Below are 15895 nucleotides of genomic sequence, written 5' to 3'. Positions count from 1 at the left end.
AAAACAACATATTTTGTTAAAATTATAAAGCAATATAACATTTAAAAAAACTTATAAAAACAATAAATTAGTAAGATCAGTGTTAAAATAAAGTTCCAAAATGAATGCTGCTCTTAATTTTATTTCAACGCATTTAATTACAAACCGAAGTAAATAAAATTTTTCTGAAAATGCCATAAAAAATAAAATTAAAGATCTTGAAGCCATCAGGAGGTGCAAGGCCTTGGATAATTGTATGCCCTATTTCTTTTTTTTTATCCGGTCCCCCAGATCATGTAGTAAGATTTAAGTTTCGTTTTGCGCACTATAACGCTAGTATGGCTTCTGTTTGTTATGCGAGAGCGCATATGACGTCACGCAAACAGATAACCAATGATATTCCCTGATTTTTCATCCATGGCGATTCAATATAGGAGAGGGAAAGGAGGAGATTCTGCCGGGGAATTCCCTTTTTGTCGCGTGGAATCTTATTAATGTTTCTTGTGTTGAATTTTTCTCGTTAAATTTTTGCATGGCGTCGATATAAAATGTGTCCCCACTTCATTCATAAAAATGGATTTGAGAATGTTATTAATATATTTACGTGAGTGAATTGCATCTTGGTTTTCTATATTGCATTAAAATTAAAAACTTACTGCACCGGTATAGTAATGGAAGAAATTAATGACCCTTTAAATGAAGAATGCCTCGCTAATAATGATATAGATTTCTGTTCATTTTATTATAATGCTTTGAAACGGCTGTTAAATATTGACAACAAAGCAAATGTTTCATATTTATTCCGCTATATGAGAATATTCGATAAATATTACGACTTGTATTGCAATGTGAAATCGGATGTTGAAGAAAAAGATGATCCTATAATAAAACTACTGAAATGCACGTTGTATTATAGATTTATTTATGTACTCCGAAATGCTACATTGTATTCAAGTGCCATTGCATTTCACTTTCGGGATATTTATAAACAAAATCCAAACATTGTTAAAAGGTTTATTATGAAAAAACAAGTGAAAATATGTTCATTTGGTGGCTATTCTGTTTCAGATATTGTTGCTGTAATTACAGTTTTAAAATCTATTTCCTTAAACATTGGCATCGAGTTAGATTTTCGAGTCACAATTATAGATTCCTGTACAGATTGGAAGAATACATGCATCACACTCTTAAGTTGTCTTGAAGAATTTGAAAAAGCCACATGGAAGATAAATTTTATTCAGAGTAATCTTGCAGATGAAGGAAGGTGGACACCAGAAATGTTAACAGCCATTCAAGAAGCTGATGTGATAACTTTTGTAAGATACATTTCAAAATTGACCCATAAGATGAAAATTGTAGAGGTAGGTATTATCAAATTTTATAAAAAACATCTATTTTATATTTTATTAATCAGGCATCCTTCTTATTAATTCTCTTTTTTGTGGACCATATTACTTTCTAATTGTATCAAATTTATATAAAGTTAGAATTTAAAATTTTTAAAATTACCTTAGGATTTATTTATAATCCTTTTGAGATTCAGCACACTTAAGCTTTCCCCCCCCCCCTCAAATTGTATAAAATAATATTTTCATGAGTTTTCAAAAATGCTTTCAGATAAGATTTTTTTGTAAAGTCAAACATAAAAAAAAGATAATTTAATATTAATTTTCTTCTTTTTTCTATTTTTCAACAAAAGAGATAAAGAAATTTCATGATGATGGATTTATTTTTTACTTTTTCAATGAGTTAAAAAGTCTAATTTTGAATGAGAGTAAAATGTATTAAAAATAATTTCTACATTAATTATTTTAATATGAGAATATATTTTTATTTTGAGGTTAATTTTTAATAAATATATAAAAACTCAATTTTTTATGATTTTAATAGGATTTAATTATGAATAATTTATTATGAATGAAGGATAATTATGAATTATTTATGATTAATTTTAATATGAATAGTTAAGAAAATTTATAGTTTTTAAAATTAAAAAAAAAAGAATAAGGTAATAGCTTTTTTAAATTGTTGCTTTATATGAAATATTTTTAGTATTATTTGAAGGAAAACTTGCATTATTAATGTCAGTTCATTAATTTATATTATTTTATAAACATTTTTTAATATGATAAATATATTTTAAATGTTCTAAATTAATTTTTTAGATCTTTTAATGTTTACATTTCCTTCTTTTCTTGCTAAAAATTATTGACAGATGTATTATTAAACTAAGAAATGAAATTAGAGTGCAATAATTAGATTTTTTATCATATTTACTGTTTTACTTCTTTTTATAATAAATTAGAATGTACACATTGTACTGAAATAAAATGACAAATTTTCATTTCTGTAACTTAATATTTAAATTTAGATGTAGCAGCCCAGAAAAAGATTTTGATTACACATGCACTAAATTTATGTCGATAGCTCTCACATTATTAAAAAATCACAACACAAGAATAATTTTGGACTCTTTTTCCTTTATTCTGGCCATCATCGGTTAGCAGGCGCAGCCTTGCTACCGCACACACACTCGCTAACGCTACACGATACACTGAAGTGTTTTTCCATTTGCCGCAAGAGGGCAGCACAGTGACAGGTCGGAACATACCGCCCGCCTTGACATAATGTTGTCAACACACACACACAAGGAAAAACTATGGAATATCATAATTCAATGCACAATGCTGAATAAAAACACACAAATTCAGATTTTAAACACTACACATTACAAGGTAATAACATTAATCACACAATAAAGAACACTAATATAAGATTACACATCAATAGGTAAAATACAAATTTTTGAAATGGCTCTTTTATAAACTCCAGATTGAGTTTTAACTTTTACAACTCTGACCCTTTTATCTTCACCCAGATAACACTCAATTATTCTACCTAATGCCCATTTTTGAGGGGGTAGGTTTTCATCTTTAAGAAGCACTAACTCATTGATTTTTACATTATCTTTTTCTACCTTCCACTTGGACAAAGCTAGAGAATAGAAAATATTTAATAAAGTAAGTAATATGCATAACAAAATAAATATATTTTTCTATATATTACTAACAGATATTAATCTCATATTCAATTTTCACATGAGTTTGATATAAATAGCTGCATTAATTTAAATCACAATTTCTTATGCAATACTATGAAGCAGTTTAACAGTTGATATATAAAAATTTCACAAAATTGCTGTAACAGAATCTAAAGTTGCACAATTTTCATCAATCCATAATGATATTAAATCTTTCATCCGATGACATACTTTTGCCAAGAACAGGTTTATTTTTATTTAAACACCTTAACTCTTCTGAAAATTCTCTACTCTGGATTTCCTTTATTATGAAGGTTTCAGCCTTCCTAATTTCCTCTGTTTTCAAGGGACCCAGTCTCCTTTCAGTTGGACTCCTCAAGTTGTGGAGAAATCTGAAAACATAACTTATTACATGCAATATTTTAGTATAACTATTACTACAATTAAGAATATCAGTAACACATGAATTGTTCAATGTAGTAACTAAAACACTTTCACAGTCAACTTTTTTGAGTTCACAGTCTACATCGTCCTTTATCACAGAGTCAGAGATTTCTCTGCACGGATACTCACTGTCTTTTAGAAAGGCAGGGCCTTCCCACCACAAGTTACTCTTGAGCATTTTGGACGGATTTACACCACGACTGATAAGATCAGCTGGATTATCACCTGATGAAACATGTCTCCACTGCTCCTGACACGAAAGGTCTTGAAGTGTGGCTACACGGTTTGCCACGAAGGTTTTTAACTGGGACGTCTCTTTTTTAATCCATGACAGCACAATCATACTATCGCTCCAGTAATAGATATTGGACACTTTCAGTCGAAGAGCCGACTGGATATGCTGCATCAATTTCACCAGCAGCACAGCAGCGCAGAGCTCCAATCTCGGGATCGTGAGCTTCTTCAGTGGAGCCACTCTGGATTTACTGGCCACCATCTTGACAACAACCTCACCAGCAGGTGTTTGGGATTTGCAGTACACAACAGCTCCAAAGGCAGCTTCAGAAGCGTCGCTGAAACCATGAAGCTCTATAGCTTCGACGTCGGAAAATGGAAGAATACATCTGCTCACCTTGATGTTGTTAATGCACTGTAACTCGGTTGAAAACTTCTCCCATTCACTATGATTTTCAGGAGGAAGCTGATCATCCCATTGAAGATTCAGAAGCCACAATTTTTGTAGAAAGATTTTCGCTAGTGAAATCACAGGACCAAGGAGGCCCAGAGGGTCAAACAACTTGGCTATTGTGGATAGAACTGTTCGTTTAGTATGAACATCCGTTGAAGTTATGGACACCTTAAAACGAAAACAGTCATTAGTATGGTCCCACGTGACACCTAAAGTTTTGTTATCACAGTCTGCAAAGTCGTAGTTGCATCCAGAAGTGGTAGACAACTGAGGATGATTGCCTCGCCATTTATGCAAGTTCATGCCAGCTCGTTTTAACATGGAAGTGAGCTGCTGTTGCATCTCTATGCATACGGGTAAAGTCTTAGCACCAGATAGCACATCGTCCACATAAAAATCTTTCTCAACAACGGGTGCTGCAAGGGGAAAATTGTGTCCCTCATCCCTTGCAATTTGAATTAGCGTTCGAGTAGCTAAAAATGGGGCACTAGTAGTACCGTAAGTAATTGTCGACAGTTCACACGTTTTCACTGGACCACACTCACTGTCCTTCCAAAGTATTCTTTGTAGGTTTCGCTGACTGGGATGAATGTAAATCATCCTATACATGTTTTCAATGTCCGCAATAAATGCATATGGATGTTTGCGGAATCGCATCATAATTGAAATTAAGTCCTCCTGCACAATTCCCCCATTAAATTGTAAGCTATTGAATGATGTTCCATTCGTGGTTGCACTAGAGGCATTAAATACTACACGAAGCTTAGTGGTCATTTTCTCTGGTCTATATACTCCATGATGGGGCATGTAATACACTGTTTCTGGTTCTGTCTCATGCGTCACGTCTCTCATATGTCCCAACCTTTCATACTCATTAATAAATTCTTCATACAATTTTAAATAAGTTTTATCACGAGATAGTTTACTCCAAAGTGAATTTAATCTTTTTAATGCTATACTTTTAGACTCGCCTAAACAACTAGGTTCCTCTTTAAGTGGGATTGTGACTACATATTTTCCACTAGGCTCTCTATAATGAGTTTTAACAAAATGTTCCTCAGCGATTTTTGCTCCATGGGATTTAGGGGTCTCTAACTCAACAGTTTCTAGTTCCCAGGATTTTTTCATGGTATTGTTTAAATCTTCATCAATAATTAACCCACAATGAATTTTTGGGGAATCAAATTCCATTACACTACCGCAAGCCAAAAATCCAAAAACACTATTTTGAAAAAACAACTCTGCATTTGATGAGTAGATCTTTTCTGGCCTCAACAAATGATAGAACGATTTAGCACCTAGGAGACAATCAACTTTTTGGGGACTCATAAAATTATCAGCCAAATTAATATTAGAAGGAATTTGTTCTTTAACACTTAAATATTTAACTGGGGTTAACTCAGTGATTTTATCTACAACAAGAAACTCAAAATTTTGCTTAAAGCTCTTATCAGCATTTGAAATTTCAGCTTTAATAAATTTGGTAACAGTCATTGAGGAATTATTTAAACATGAAATTGTTACATTTATTTTTTCTTGTTTTAACCCTAATCTGTTTGCACACTCCGAAGTCATAATATCGGACTGACTTCCTACATCCAGTAACCCTCTAACACATTGCAGATTCCCAAATTTATCTCGAATATAAAATTTAGCCGTGCTTAACAATACAGTTCTCATTTGTTTATTTTCAACCGTACTCGTAGCTGAAAATGTCGATTGCACATTTTCATTAGTTGCGCAAGAAGTTGGATAAAAGGAATTAACTTCCGGGTTTAAAGTTGAACTTTCCCCTTTATTAAGTATGGTACTAGTTTCGTTTTTACCACTCCCACTGAAATGATCAAACTCTCTGGGATAATGAAGTAACCTATTATGAGGTTTATTACAAAAGCAATTTCTTGCAGAACACTTTTTCACATTGCATATTGGTGAGAGGCATTTAAAACATAAGTTTTGGGATTTCACAAATGCAACTCTATCACTAACAGAAAGTTTTTGAAATTCCTGACATTTAAATATTGAGTGGTTGTTCTGGCACATAACGCATTTAGAATTAGTATTCGATAAGAACACTTTAGAAACATTTCTATTACGATTCTCAAAATTTCCTTTACCGAAATTCCTTTGCTCATTTCTATTCGTAACGAATGCGCGGGAAAACGAAACGCACTCAGTTTTGGTTTCGGTTTTAGAAGCCACAAATAAATCACATTCTCTACTTAATTCCTGCACATTAAAAACAGATTCTCCTTGTTTAATACTGATATAACTTTTTAAATCTTGAGGAAGAGTGCTAAAAATCTGATCAGAAACCATTAACTCACACAATTTAGAAAAATCATTCACATTACGAAGTTGAATGTAATACTCAAAAACAGATCTAACTCTTGAAGCAAATTGCACATAGTTTTCTGTTGGCAATTTTACTGCACTTTTAAATTGTTTTAGACATTCTTGATAAGTTGGTTGAAATTGTTTTAAGACAATAGATTTAATTTTTTCATAGTCACTCAACTCTTCTTCTTTGATATAAACCATTAAATTGCCAATTCTATCCCCTAAAAGATTTAATAGAATTTCCGCTTTAAATTTATCACTAACTGCTTTTGTTTTGAAAGCTTTTTCAAGCGAATTGAAAAAGAGATTAAAACATTCAGCATTTTTGGGAACAGGAATCGTCAAAACTTTGATACTCTTAATTAAATTCTCTAAACTAAAACTCTGTTCATTATCGTTAAGCTCACACGATGAGGATTTGAGTTTTAAAAGCTCTATTTCTTTCTCTACACGCAAAAGCGAAAGCCTTTCAATCTCCAATTTTTGTTCTAATGAACGCCTTTCGTTTTCGGCTTGATCCGAATTTTTACTTCTTTCGTCTGAAATCTCTTTAATTAAATTTTTCACAACCTCAATTCTTTGCTTATAAATGTCACTATTCTCAATTATACTTATCAAATCTACAACTTTAGCGGAAGATGCAAATTTAATATTTAATTCCGTACACAAACTCTTTAATTCGTCTTTCTTCAAACTAGACAAAGACATAATGAAAATTTAAGTAATTGAACACTTACCCAATAATAATTATCCTTGAGAATTGGGACGAGAGAATACGCGAAAACACAGAGAACAGAAACAGAAAACACCACTCAAGCAACAACTTTCGTTTCCTAAGCCTACGCTAATCCACTTCGCATATTTTCACACACAAAAAAAAACGTAATCCATTGCTGATCGCTATTTCCACTCCTCCGAGACGGACCATATGATTACACATGCACTAAATTTATGTCGATAGCTCTCACATTATTAAAAAATCACAACACAAGAATAATTTTGGACTCTTTTTCCTTTATTCTGGCCATCATCGGTTAGCAGGCGCAGCCTTGCTACCGCACACACACTCGCTAACGCTACACGATACACTGAAGTGTTTTTCCATTTGCCGCAAGAGGGCAGCACAGTGACAGGTCGGAACAGATTTGTTTATATAAAGTAATATTCAGGGATAATATTTTGTTGTTAAATTGTTGTTGAAAATGTCAACAGTTTTCCTGGAAAGAAAAAAAACTTCCTCAATTAATGCATATTTAATAGCAGGAGAAATTGTCATCCAATTTTATTCTCATTTTATAATCAGTATGTATATATAAGTAGGAAATTTTGTATTGGTAATTTAAATCATTTTTGTTTTAAATTTCAAACTTTTTATTTTATAATGTTTTTATGCAATATTAAAATAAATCTTGATCATGGTAGAATTGCATGTATTTTAATTAAAAGAACATTTCCTTATCTCGAATCTTATAATTTAATCATAAGAATAAAGCTTATCATAATTTTTAATTTATTTATTCACAGATGCAATTTATTAATATTTTATCATTTAATACAAAGTTGAAATTTATTGCAATTTCTTTCTAAATTTGGTTATTCAAACAAATACTGATGATTGCTTTAGTTAGTATCATTTTCTTATAGTTGTTGATAAAAATATGCAATCCTAAACCTAAATAATATTAGATGCTTTTGGTAATCAGCTGGTTTGCTGAGAATAATACTTAATAATACTTAATTTCTGAGAATAATACTTAATTGCTGAGAATAATACTTAATCTCTGAGAATAATACTTAATTCCAATTAAATCTCTATGGATAATGCCATGATTTTACCAAAAAGTTTTTTTTAATTGTCATATATCTGGAAACATGTTATTTTACATAAACAAATTTTGATAAGTTTGTAATACATACTTTTTTGAAAAAAAAAACCTGTTTTGTTTATTATGCTGTGCATTTAACTAATCTTCTATCTTCTTGTATAAAATTTTCCTCTAAATAGGAAATTTGATAAAATTTCGACTAACATGGAAACTTTTACACTCAAACTAATTAAAAATTAATGTACTTCAAAACTATGTATATAAATTTTTCATCGTACTTGTGGAGAAAACCTTAATCAGAAATGCAGCAAAAATATCACTGGAAAAATAAACGTATCCTCATAGCTTCTTTATCAATAGTGAAAGAAAAATACAGGATAAAATATTTGCTGCAATGGAAATAATTTAAATTTATTTACAAATAGTGGAATATATTGTTAAGTCAGTTTAAAGATATTTTTGAAAATTATTTAAATTGGCAATAAAAACCCATAGCTATAAGTTGGTAACATTAAAGATATAATTTTTTAAAAGTTTAAAATGGTGTAAAATATTTGTAGTGCTATTAAATTTTAACAATCATGTATAATTTCCCTTATTTTTAATTTAAAATTCTGTTTAAAACTTTAAAAATATTAATTCTGCCAAATTTTTACCATTCAAAATATATCTGAACTAATATTTATTAGCTCTAGATCCAACAGTCTGTAGTGAAAACCAATATGCATATATTTCTTTCTACATTTATTTTTTTATTATTAATTTAATTTTATTAATATTTATTGTATTATTAATATTTTTAATATGACATTATTCTAACCGTAATCAAACTGTATACTTTGATTGGGAATTTGTAAAACATTGTCTTTTGTTATAAATCTCTTCTTAGCTTTAATTCATTACAGGTTACTTTATTTTGATTATGACATGTTGCATGCTCATAATGATATTTTATTCCTTTCTAAGTACATGGTTAGGATATCAATTAAAGATAAGATGGGAACTGATTTAGGTTTGGGTCAAACTGTAAATTATTGGATAGTTTCTAAATGAGCTCAGATTAATAATAATAATAAAAAAGCTCTGAGCTACATCTTGATAGTCTCATTATTAATTGGATAGCAAATGTAAAAAGTAACTATTGATAATTTCCTCAAGTGTAAATACCTTTTACAATTCAATGATAAAGAAATATATTTTATTAGAATTAAATGAATAGTAAATACATTATAAGTTTACTTAAAATATTATGATAAAATTTTCTTGTATTTTTTTTTACTATTATATTATAGTACAATTTTTTATTATTGTATTTTTTTACTATTGTACTGTATTGCCAATTACTATTTACTTAATCAAATTTTAATTTTTGTAGAATATCCATGCAACTTGTATTTAAAAAAGATCATGCCTTTCCAAACATAAAATGTTCAGTTTTTGATTTCTAATTAAGGTTTAAATTCTTAAGCAAATGTAAGTAGGTTAAGCACTTATATAAGATTATCCATGCTCCCAAAACTTATCAATTGTGTAATAAAACATTTTTAGAAATTAGAAGCATTTAATGTTGATTTTTTTTTATCATTATTTATTGAGATTATATAAAAAAAAAAGCTATTGGATTTATAGTACAAAAGTATTTTATCAGACTCTCTAAAATGTTCTCTTACATTTAACAAGTTCATTAATAATATAATTTTTAAGAATTGCCTATTTTATTCTCTGTGTGCTTGTAAGTGTATTCAAAATGTGTCATAATGTATGTATGTACAGACTCTTTCAAAATCCCCAATACAAATTTTCAACAGTTAGAGAATACCCAGAAGCAAAACGCACCAAATAAAGTTAAATTTTGAGGCAAAACACTGGAGGTTTGCCATTGACAGCATTTAAAAATCTCATTATGTCAGCTATTATTTTCCTTTAGTTGTTCATGATCATTCAGAGATGATTTTGACAAATCCAAAGATTGTAGATAGGCATTGTATATATTTAAGTTAAACAGGAGTGAATGCAGAACCTAATAAATATTCCATAAGGAATTTTCAGAAATACTTGTATTAGATCTTAAAGTTTTTTAGTAGTGACTCTAATATATATGCGCCGTTTCGTTTAACAGTTGATTAAAAAAAAAAAAAAAGGAGCGAGGGGTGTTCAGATAATATTTAGGCACATTTATTGTAGAGGAAATTCTAAAGAGGGACCAGAAATACAGTACATTGGAGTAATTGAGGCAATTTCAAATATGGACTTTTGGGGATATTCAACATTAGAAGATTGGTGTAATTGGGATATTCATAATGAATATTGGAGTTTTCCCGCGAATAACTTTTGAAAATATTGCAGAACAAAAATAAATTGTATTCAGTTTTAAAAATTAAAACAAAAAAAAATTTTTAATGATTTTAATTTTTAATAAAATTTTCAGGAGTAATTGAGCCAATTTCCAATATGGACTAATTGGGATATTCAACATTAGAAGATTGGTGTAATTGGGATATTCATAGTGAATATTGGCGTTTTCCCGCGAATAACTTCCGAAAACATTGCAGAACAAAAATAAATTGTATTCAGTTTTAAAAATTCAAAAAAAAAAAAAAAAATGTATTTTTAATGATTTTAATTTTTAAAAAGCTTAAAACTTTTTCCTGAATTTTGACAGATTTTAAAACTATTTGTTGTCTTATTTCAATCAATAGATTATAGCCTTGGAATTTAAATCGTTTTCAGTGTTTCATTAAATATTTAACTGTGTGATTACTAACCATTGTCGAAAGATAAGTAAAGATTCTGCTTTAAAAGAATAGAAAATATAATAGTTTACCAGAATAAAATAGAAGTTACAATCCGCGGAATTATAAGATACATACATGATTCGAACTTTTACGTTTTTAATCATACTATAATATTATGCGACTGGCCTTAGAAGATTCATGCACATAAAGAGCAGAACAAATGTAAGATAAAATAACACGGCTTTGATGATAACAATTTCACGTATCTATGGGCCTGAAGTCATATGTATACGATTATTGGAGTTTAAATATCTCTTGTGAAAAAATATTCTTGTCAAAGGCGAAGAATTTAAAAAATTAACCTGTACAAGAAGCTTACGTACGAGATAATAAAATTAGTTTTTATTAATGTGTGTATTTATTATTAATGTTAGCTTTAATTAATGTGTTAATATATGCTCACATTAAAAACAAATAATTGAGTTAATTCTCTTTAGAAATTAAACCTACAAAGTCACAATTTTCAGCACTTGTTTGTTCAGGTGCAATAAACATGAAATGAGGTATTTTCTAGAAAAATAAATGCAAGAAGTTTTCTTTCATTTATTTTTCTTATAAAATATCTTTATAATAAGTTAAATAATCAAGTATTATTTAAGATGAACAAGATTATATAGACAGGATATCTATTCTAATCAAGTTTCCTTCAGCTAATTTCTAAATTGTTTATAACAGCAGATGCATCTGATATGAAAAATGGTCTAAATGAAGCGAATAATATATATTTTATACAATAGGAGTCGATAAATATTGTGATGAATTACGAATTTTGACATTTTTATACAGGCCTTTGTTCCTACGAGTCATATTTTATAAATTACTCGTCAGACATTAGCATTTTAAATATAAAACCATTGAGAGTTGTCTCTTCAAAACTTTCTCGCATACTCTAATAAATGTGTTATACTAGAGAACGCCTTGCATGGCATTGGCGTACAACAGTTTACGAAATATTAACCTTTGGCGTTAATTTAGGATGTTTATTGAATTTATCGTGTCAACTTTGGCGAGTTATTTGTCTATTAATCCTTGCATGCGCCTAATAACATCCAAAAATAGTATTTGGGATTTAAATACGATTTTCCCAACCGATTAAAACCAAAATTTGACAAAAAAAAATACACATCTAGTTAGAAAATCCCATCCCAAATTTAATATAATGAATTCATTGTTTTTTTTTTTGTGTTATCGTTTTTGTATGTTTCTGGAAGTACAGGCCGGCAGACGGTCAACCTCTCTTTGGATTTGGTTCAAAATTTGACAGGTATCTACAGTATAGATATTAAAGCTTTGTATCGAATCTTATCTATCTAGATCTCTTCGTTTTGTAGTTATCTTTTTAAATTACATTCGGACAGCAAGATAGAAGATTTCCTCTGAACGGATTTTACGCAAAATTTGATAGAAATCTAAATATTTGGTGTATAGATCGCATACCAAATTTCATCCTTTTAGCTCAAAACGTTTTTGAGTTATCTTTTTCACAGACAGACAGGCATTTTCTAAAAATGTGCTTTCCGAACTCAGGAAAGTCTAAAACATGGAAATTCGTCAAAATCTCGAATTCGAATTTTTTGACGATTACTATACTTTCTCTATGCTATATATACGATAAAGTGAAGTACCTTTTTTTCTTCTTTTTTTTTTTTTTTTTTTTTTTGGCGATTAAAATTGATTGAGTTTTGAAAATTTGAATATCACTATTTTATAAATGCATGAAATTTTAATGACAACTCGAAAAAAGAGACGCCAATCAGCGCCGGTGTTTTCTCAAGGCTGATTAGCCTAAAATAATGAAATTGTTGATTGTCCTAAATTAAGCATTTTCAAAGCTTATTATTAGGTCAGATTTGAACATTTTTTGATTTCGAAGTTTGAGTGTCAAGAATATTTTACTTAATATGATTCATAGAATCGAAGGTCGGTATGAAATATAAACATCGTAATTTTTCAGAAGTACATTTATAGAAATTATTTTTAAACTATTGTTATTTACGTCATTTAGAGCATTTCCTCATTTAAGAGTAAGTCACTAGTATTTTAGAAATTAGCTGTTCAGTCATGATTAAAGCGGAACTCTTTGTATATAATTTTAATAAAAAAATGGTATGATGGAAAAAAAAAAAAACTTTTCTAAGAAAAGGGACTAATTTTGAAGGGAAGAAATAATATTTACAAAATGAGACTAACAAACAGTGGTTTGATTCATTTTTGAAAACATATTTCGATATAAATCTATATATTAAAAATCATAAGGAAAACCTTTGAACCGAGTCACTATCATTGGTCCGATTTTGCCATTTAAAAAAAATTTTTTTTTCATATAAAAGCCTTTGCTCTCTAAATATGTCATCAAGGGTAGCTTGGTCTCATCCATTTTTGAGAGAAATAAACATACACAACTTCATAATAAATTCTCTCTAAGGAAATCAGTGACAAAGATCGCCGCTGCCAGTCATTGCACGATTTTTCAAGTTGAAAATTTTTGACAAATGTGTGATCGTAGTGACAAATTCTTTTTATTCAATTGGAATTTGAGTTTCAATATATAATTTTTCATGATATACCTACCCTATTGCATGTTCTTCCAACAACCTAAACACTATTTACTCTTGATGATTGGACTTTCTTTGTTGCTTGGTCCATTCAACGATATTGATTCCATTTCATGTAAATTTACTATCTTGAGTTACTTATGCTCTTCAGGATTCTTAGATAAAAGGAATGTGAAATCTCATTCCACTGATTTGATTTCATGTAAAAGGAATCTTCAGGATTTCTAGATAAAAAGAATGTGAAACTTCATTCTGTTGATATTGATTCCGTTTCATGACAAATGAACATCCTGAATTAATTCTACTCTTCAGGATTCTTAAATAAAAGGAATACGAAATTTCATTTTGTTTCATGTAAAATGAGTGTTCTGAGTTAATTCTATTCTTCAGGATTCCTAGATAAAAGGAATAAGAAACTTCAAAGTTTATTAACCATGCTTTTATTGCTCTCTTCATATAATTTAATTTCGCTAAGTGCGGATGTAAACTTTATATTTTAAATATTTTTTAATGATAAATAGTTTCTTTATTTTTCAGATGATCTGTGACGAGTCACAAACACAAGCGATGCTCTTCATTCTCGACCACACTGTAACAAGTCAAGTAAAAATATACTTTGAATGCGCTCATTTGGACAATTTCCATTTAATTCATGTGGAATTATGCGACTGCCACACTCTTGACTTCGAAGCAGTCAGGCATTTACGAAATTTGTATCAGAAACATTTTGGCCTCGACAAGCACCTGCGAAGCAATGTTGTTTTTAATAAATTTGTTAGTGTGTGGGTGAGGGCTTCACCAGAGACAGATGCAAAACACAAGGAGAATATGCAGAGTATTTTCCAGAATAACGCAGAGAAATACAACCCCAAACAGGACTATTTGAGTACCAATGATCTTACGAAATGGAAAAATGTGCTTACGAAAGAAAAAGCAGCAGCGGGTTGGAATACAAAGGGCATCAAGAAATTAGTTCGAAAGGAAGAAGGAAAAAGAAGTAACATGTTTGGGGAATTTATTCGTCAGGAAAAACGAGTGCACACACTTCAGAAACAGTTGTCGACCGAAGTTCAATCAGCTGAAAATGATAATGATGATGAAGTTAGTGAAACAAATGAAGACTCTCTGGAACGTTATTTAGTTCAGAAAAGGCAATATGCTTTAATTAAAAAAAGTGCTTATTTTTCTTCTCTTCGTTCAAATAAGTAATGTATAATTGAATACATCAAAAATTGAAGGCAGCTGATAACTGTATGCCAGTAATTATTCAAATTTCATGAATTGACGCTTTAATTGTTAAGCATCTGAAGTATATAATTGCATGTAATATCGAAAATTAAATTTAAATACTCAATATAATAAAGAATGAATTAATATAAATGACATGTTAAAGTTAAAAAAAACAAACAAACTTTGATTTTAAATGAAAGCATGACTTCCCAAGACGTAATGACATGTAGCTGTGAAAATAGGAAAGATGAACGAAGAATTTTTAAAGTTATTATGACATGTCAGTCTTGATTATTAAAAATTATTTTAACATGAACACAAATATAATTAAATCTATTTTTAAAAATTAAAGACAGTTTTTTTTTAACCCATTTGTTGTTGTTAATTGAATATCCACTTTTTTGTTATCGAGTGGGGCAATAAAAGTATCCATCCTCTGCTTGAAATTAATATATATATTGAAGTTTTTGCTACTAATATTAAGAATATATATTTTTCTATTCTTTTTTGAAACATTTAGACTAAAGAAATGAATTACTTAGTAAAAGATTGCTTATTAATATGCATTTTATATTAGGTTTTATATAAATAATATGCATTATTTTAATCTTGAACTTTTAACTGTGATGTTTTAAATCTTGATATTCCTACCTGCATTAAAATTTGAAATCGACAATAAATTGTTTTTCATGTAATATTTCGTATTGTTTTTTCTTATTAATCGCCATTTCATTGGCTGCTTGAAAAGATAATATGTAACTTTTTTGGTCTGGATTTTCTATATATTTTCATGTATCAAAATATCCTATTTAATATAGAAATTATAGTTTAACCCTTTAAAGGGCCATTTTATTCCAGTCATATGATGTTAAAATATTTTAGGCTTGAAATTAGAATAAGAAAAGGGATTTATTTAGCTTATTAGATAAATTTAATTTGATTAATTAATTTTGTTAATTAATAATTAAATGACAAACCAAGACGCATCATTCTGTGTG

At 29.4% G+C, this 15895-nt stretch overlaps 1 protein-coding gene across 1 annotated transcript; it reads left to right on the top strand.

The window, feature by feature from the left end:
• Positions 1-425: 425 nt before the first annotated feature.
• On the top strand, positions 426-15497 carry LOC129985145 (uncharacterized). The gene is made up of 2 exons (XM_056095067.1): positions 426-1340; positions 14205-15497. Exons 1-2 carry the CDS (start codon positions 651-653, stop codon positions 14874-14876), a joined length of 1362 nt encoding a protein of 453 aa, XP_055951042.1. The 5' UTR covers positions 426-650; the 3' UTR covers positions 14877-15497.
• Positions 15498-15895: the final 398 nt, after the last annotated feature.

This window comes from Argiope bruennichi, chromosome 9, assembly GCF_947563725.1.
Source record: "Argiope bruennichi chromosome 9, qqArgBrue1.1, whole genome shotgun sequence".
In the NCBI taxonomy this organism is placed as follows: domain Eukaryota; kingdom Metazoa; phylum Arthropoda; class Arachnida; order Araneae; family Araneidae; genus Argiope; species Argiope bruennichi.
The sequence above is the reverse complement of the archived record's forward strand: the minus strand, read 5'-3'. Positions and strand labels throughout refer to the sequence as shown.

Excerpts from the sequence above, each read along its gene's own strand:
- LOC129985145 (XM_056095067.1), top strand. The coding sequence starts at position 651 with ATGGAAGAAATTAATGACCCTTTAAATGAAGAATGCCTCGCTAATAAT. Across the intron at positions 1,341-14,204 it reads ATAAGATGAAAATTGTAGAG|ATGATCTGTGACGAGTCACA; the intron begins GTAGGTATTATC and ends TTTATTTTTCAG.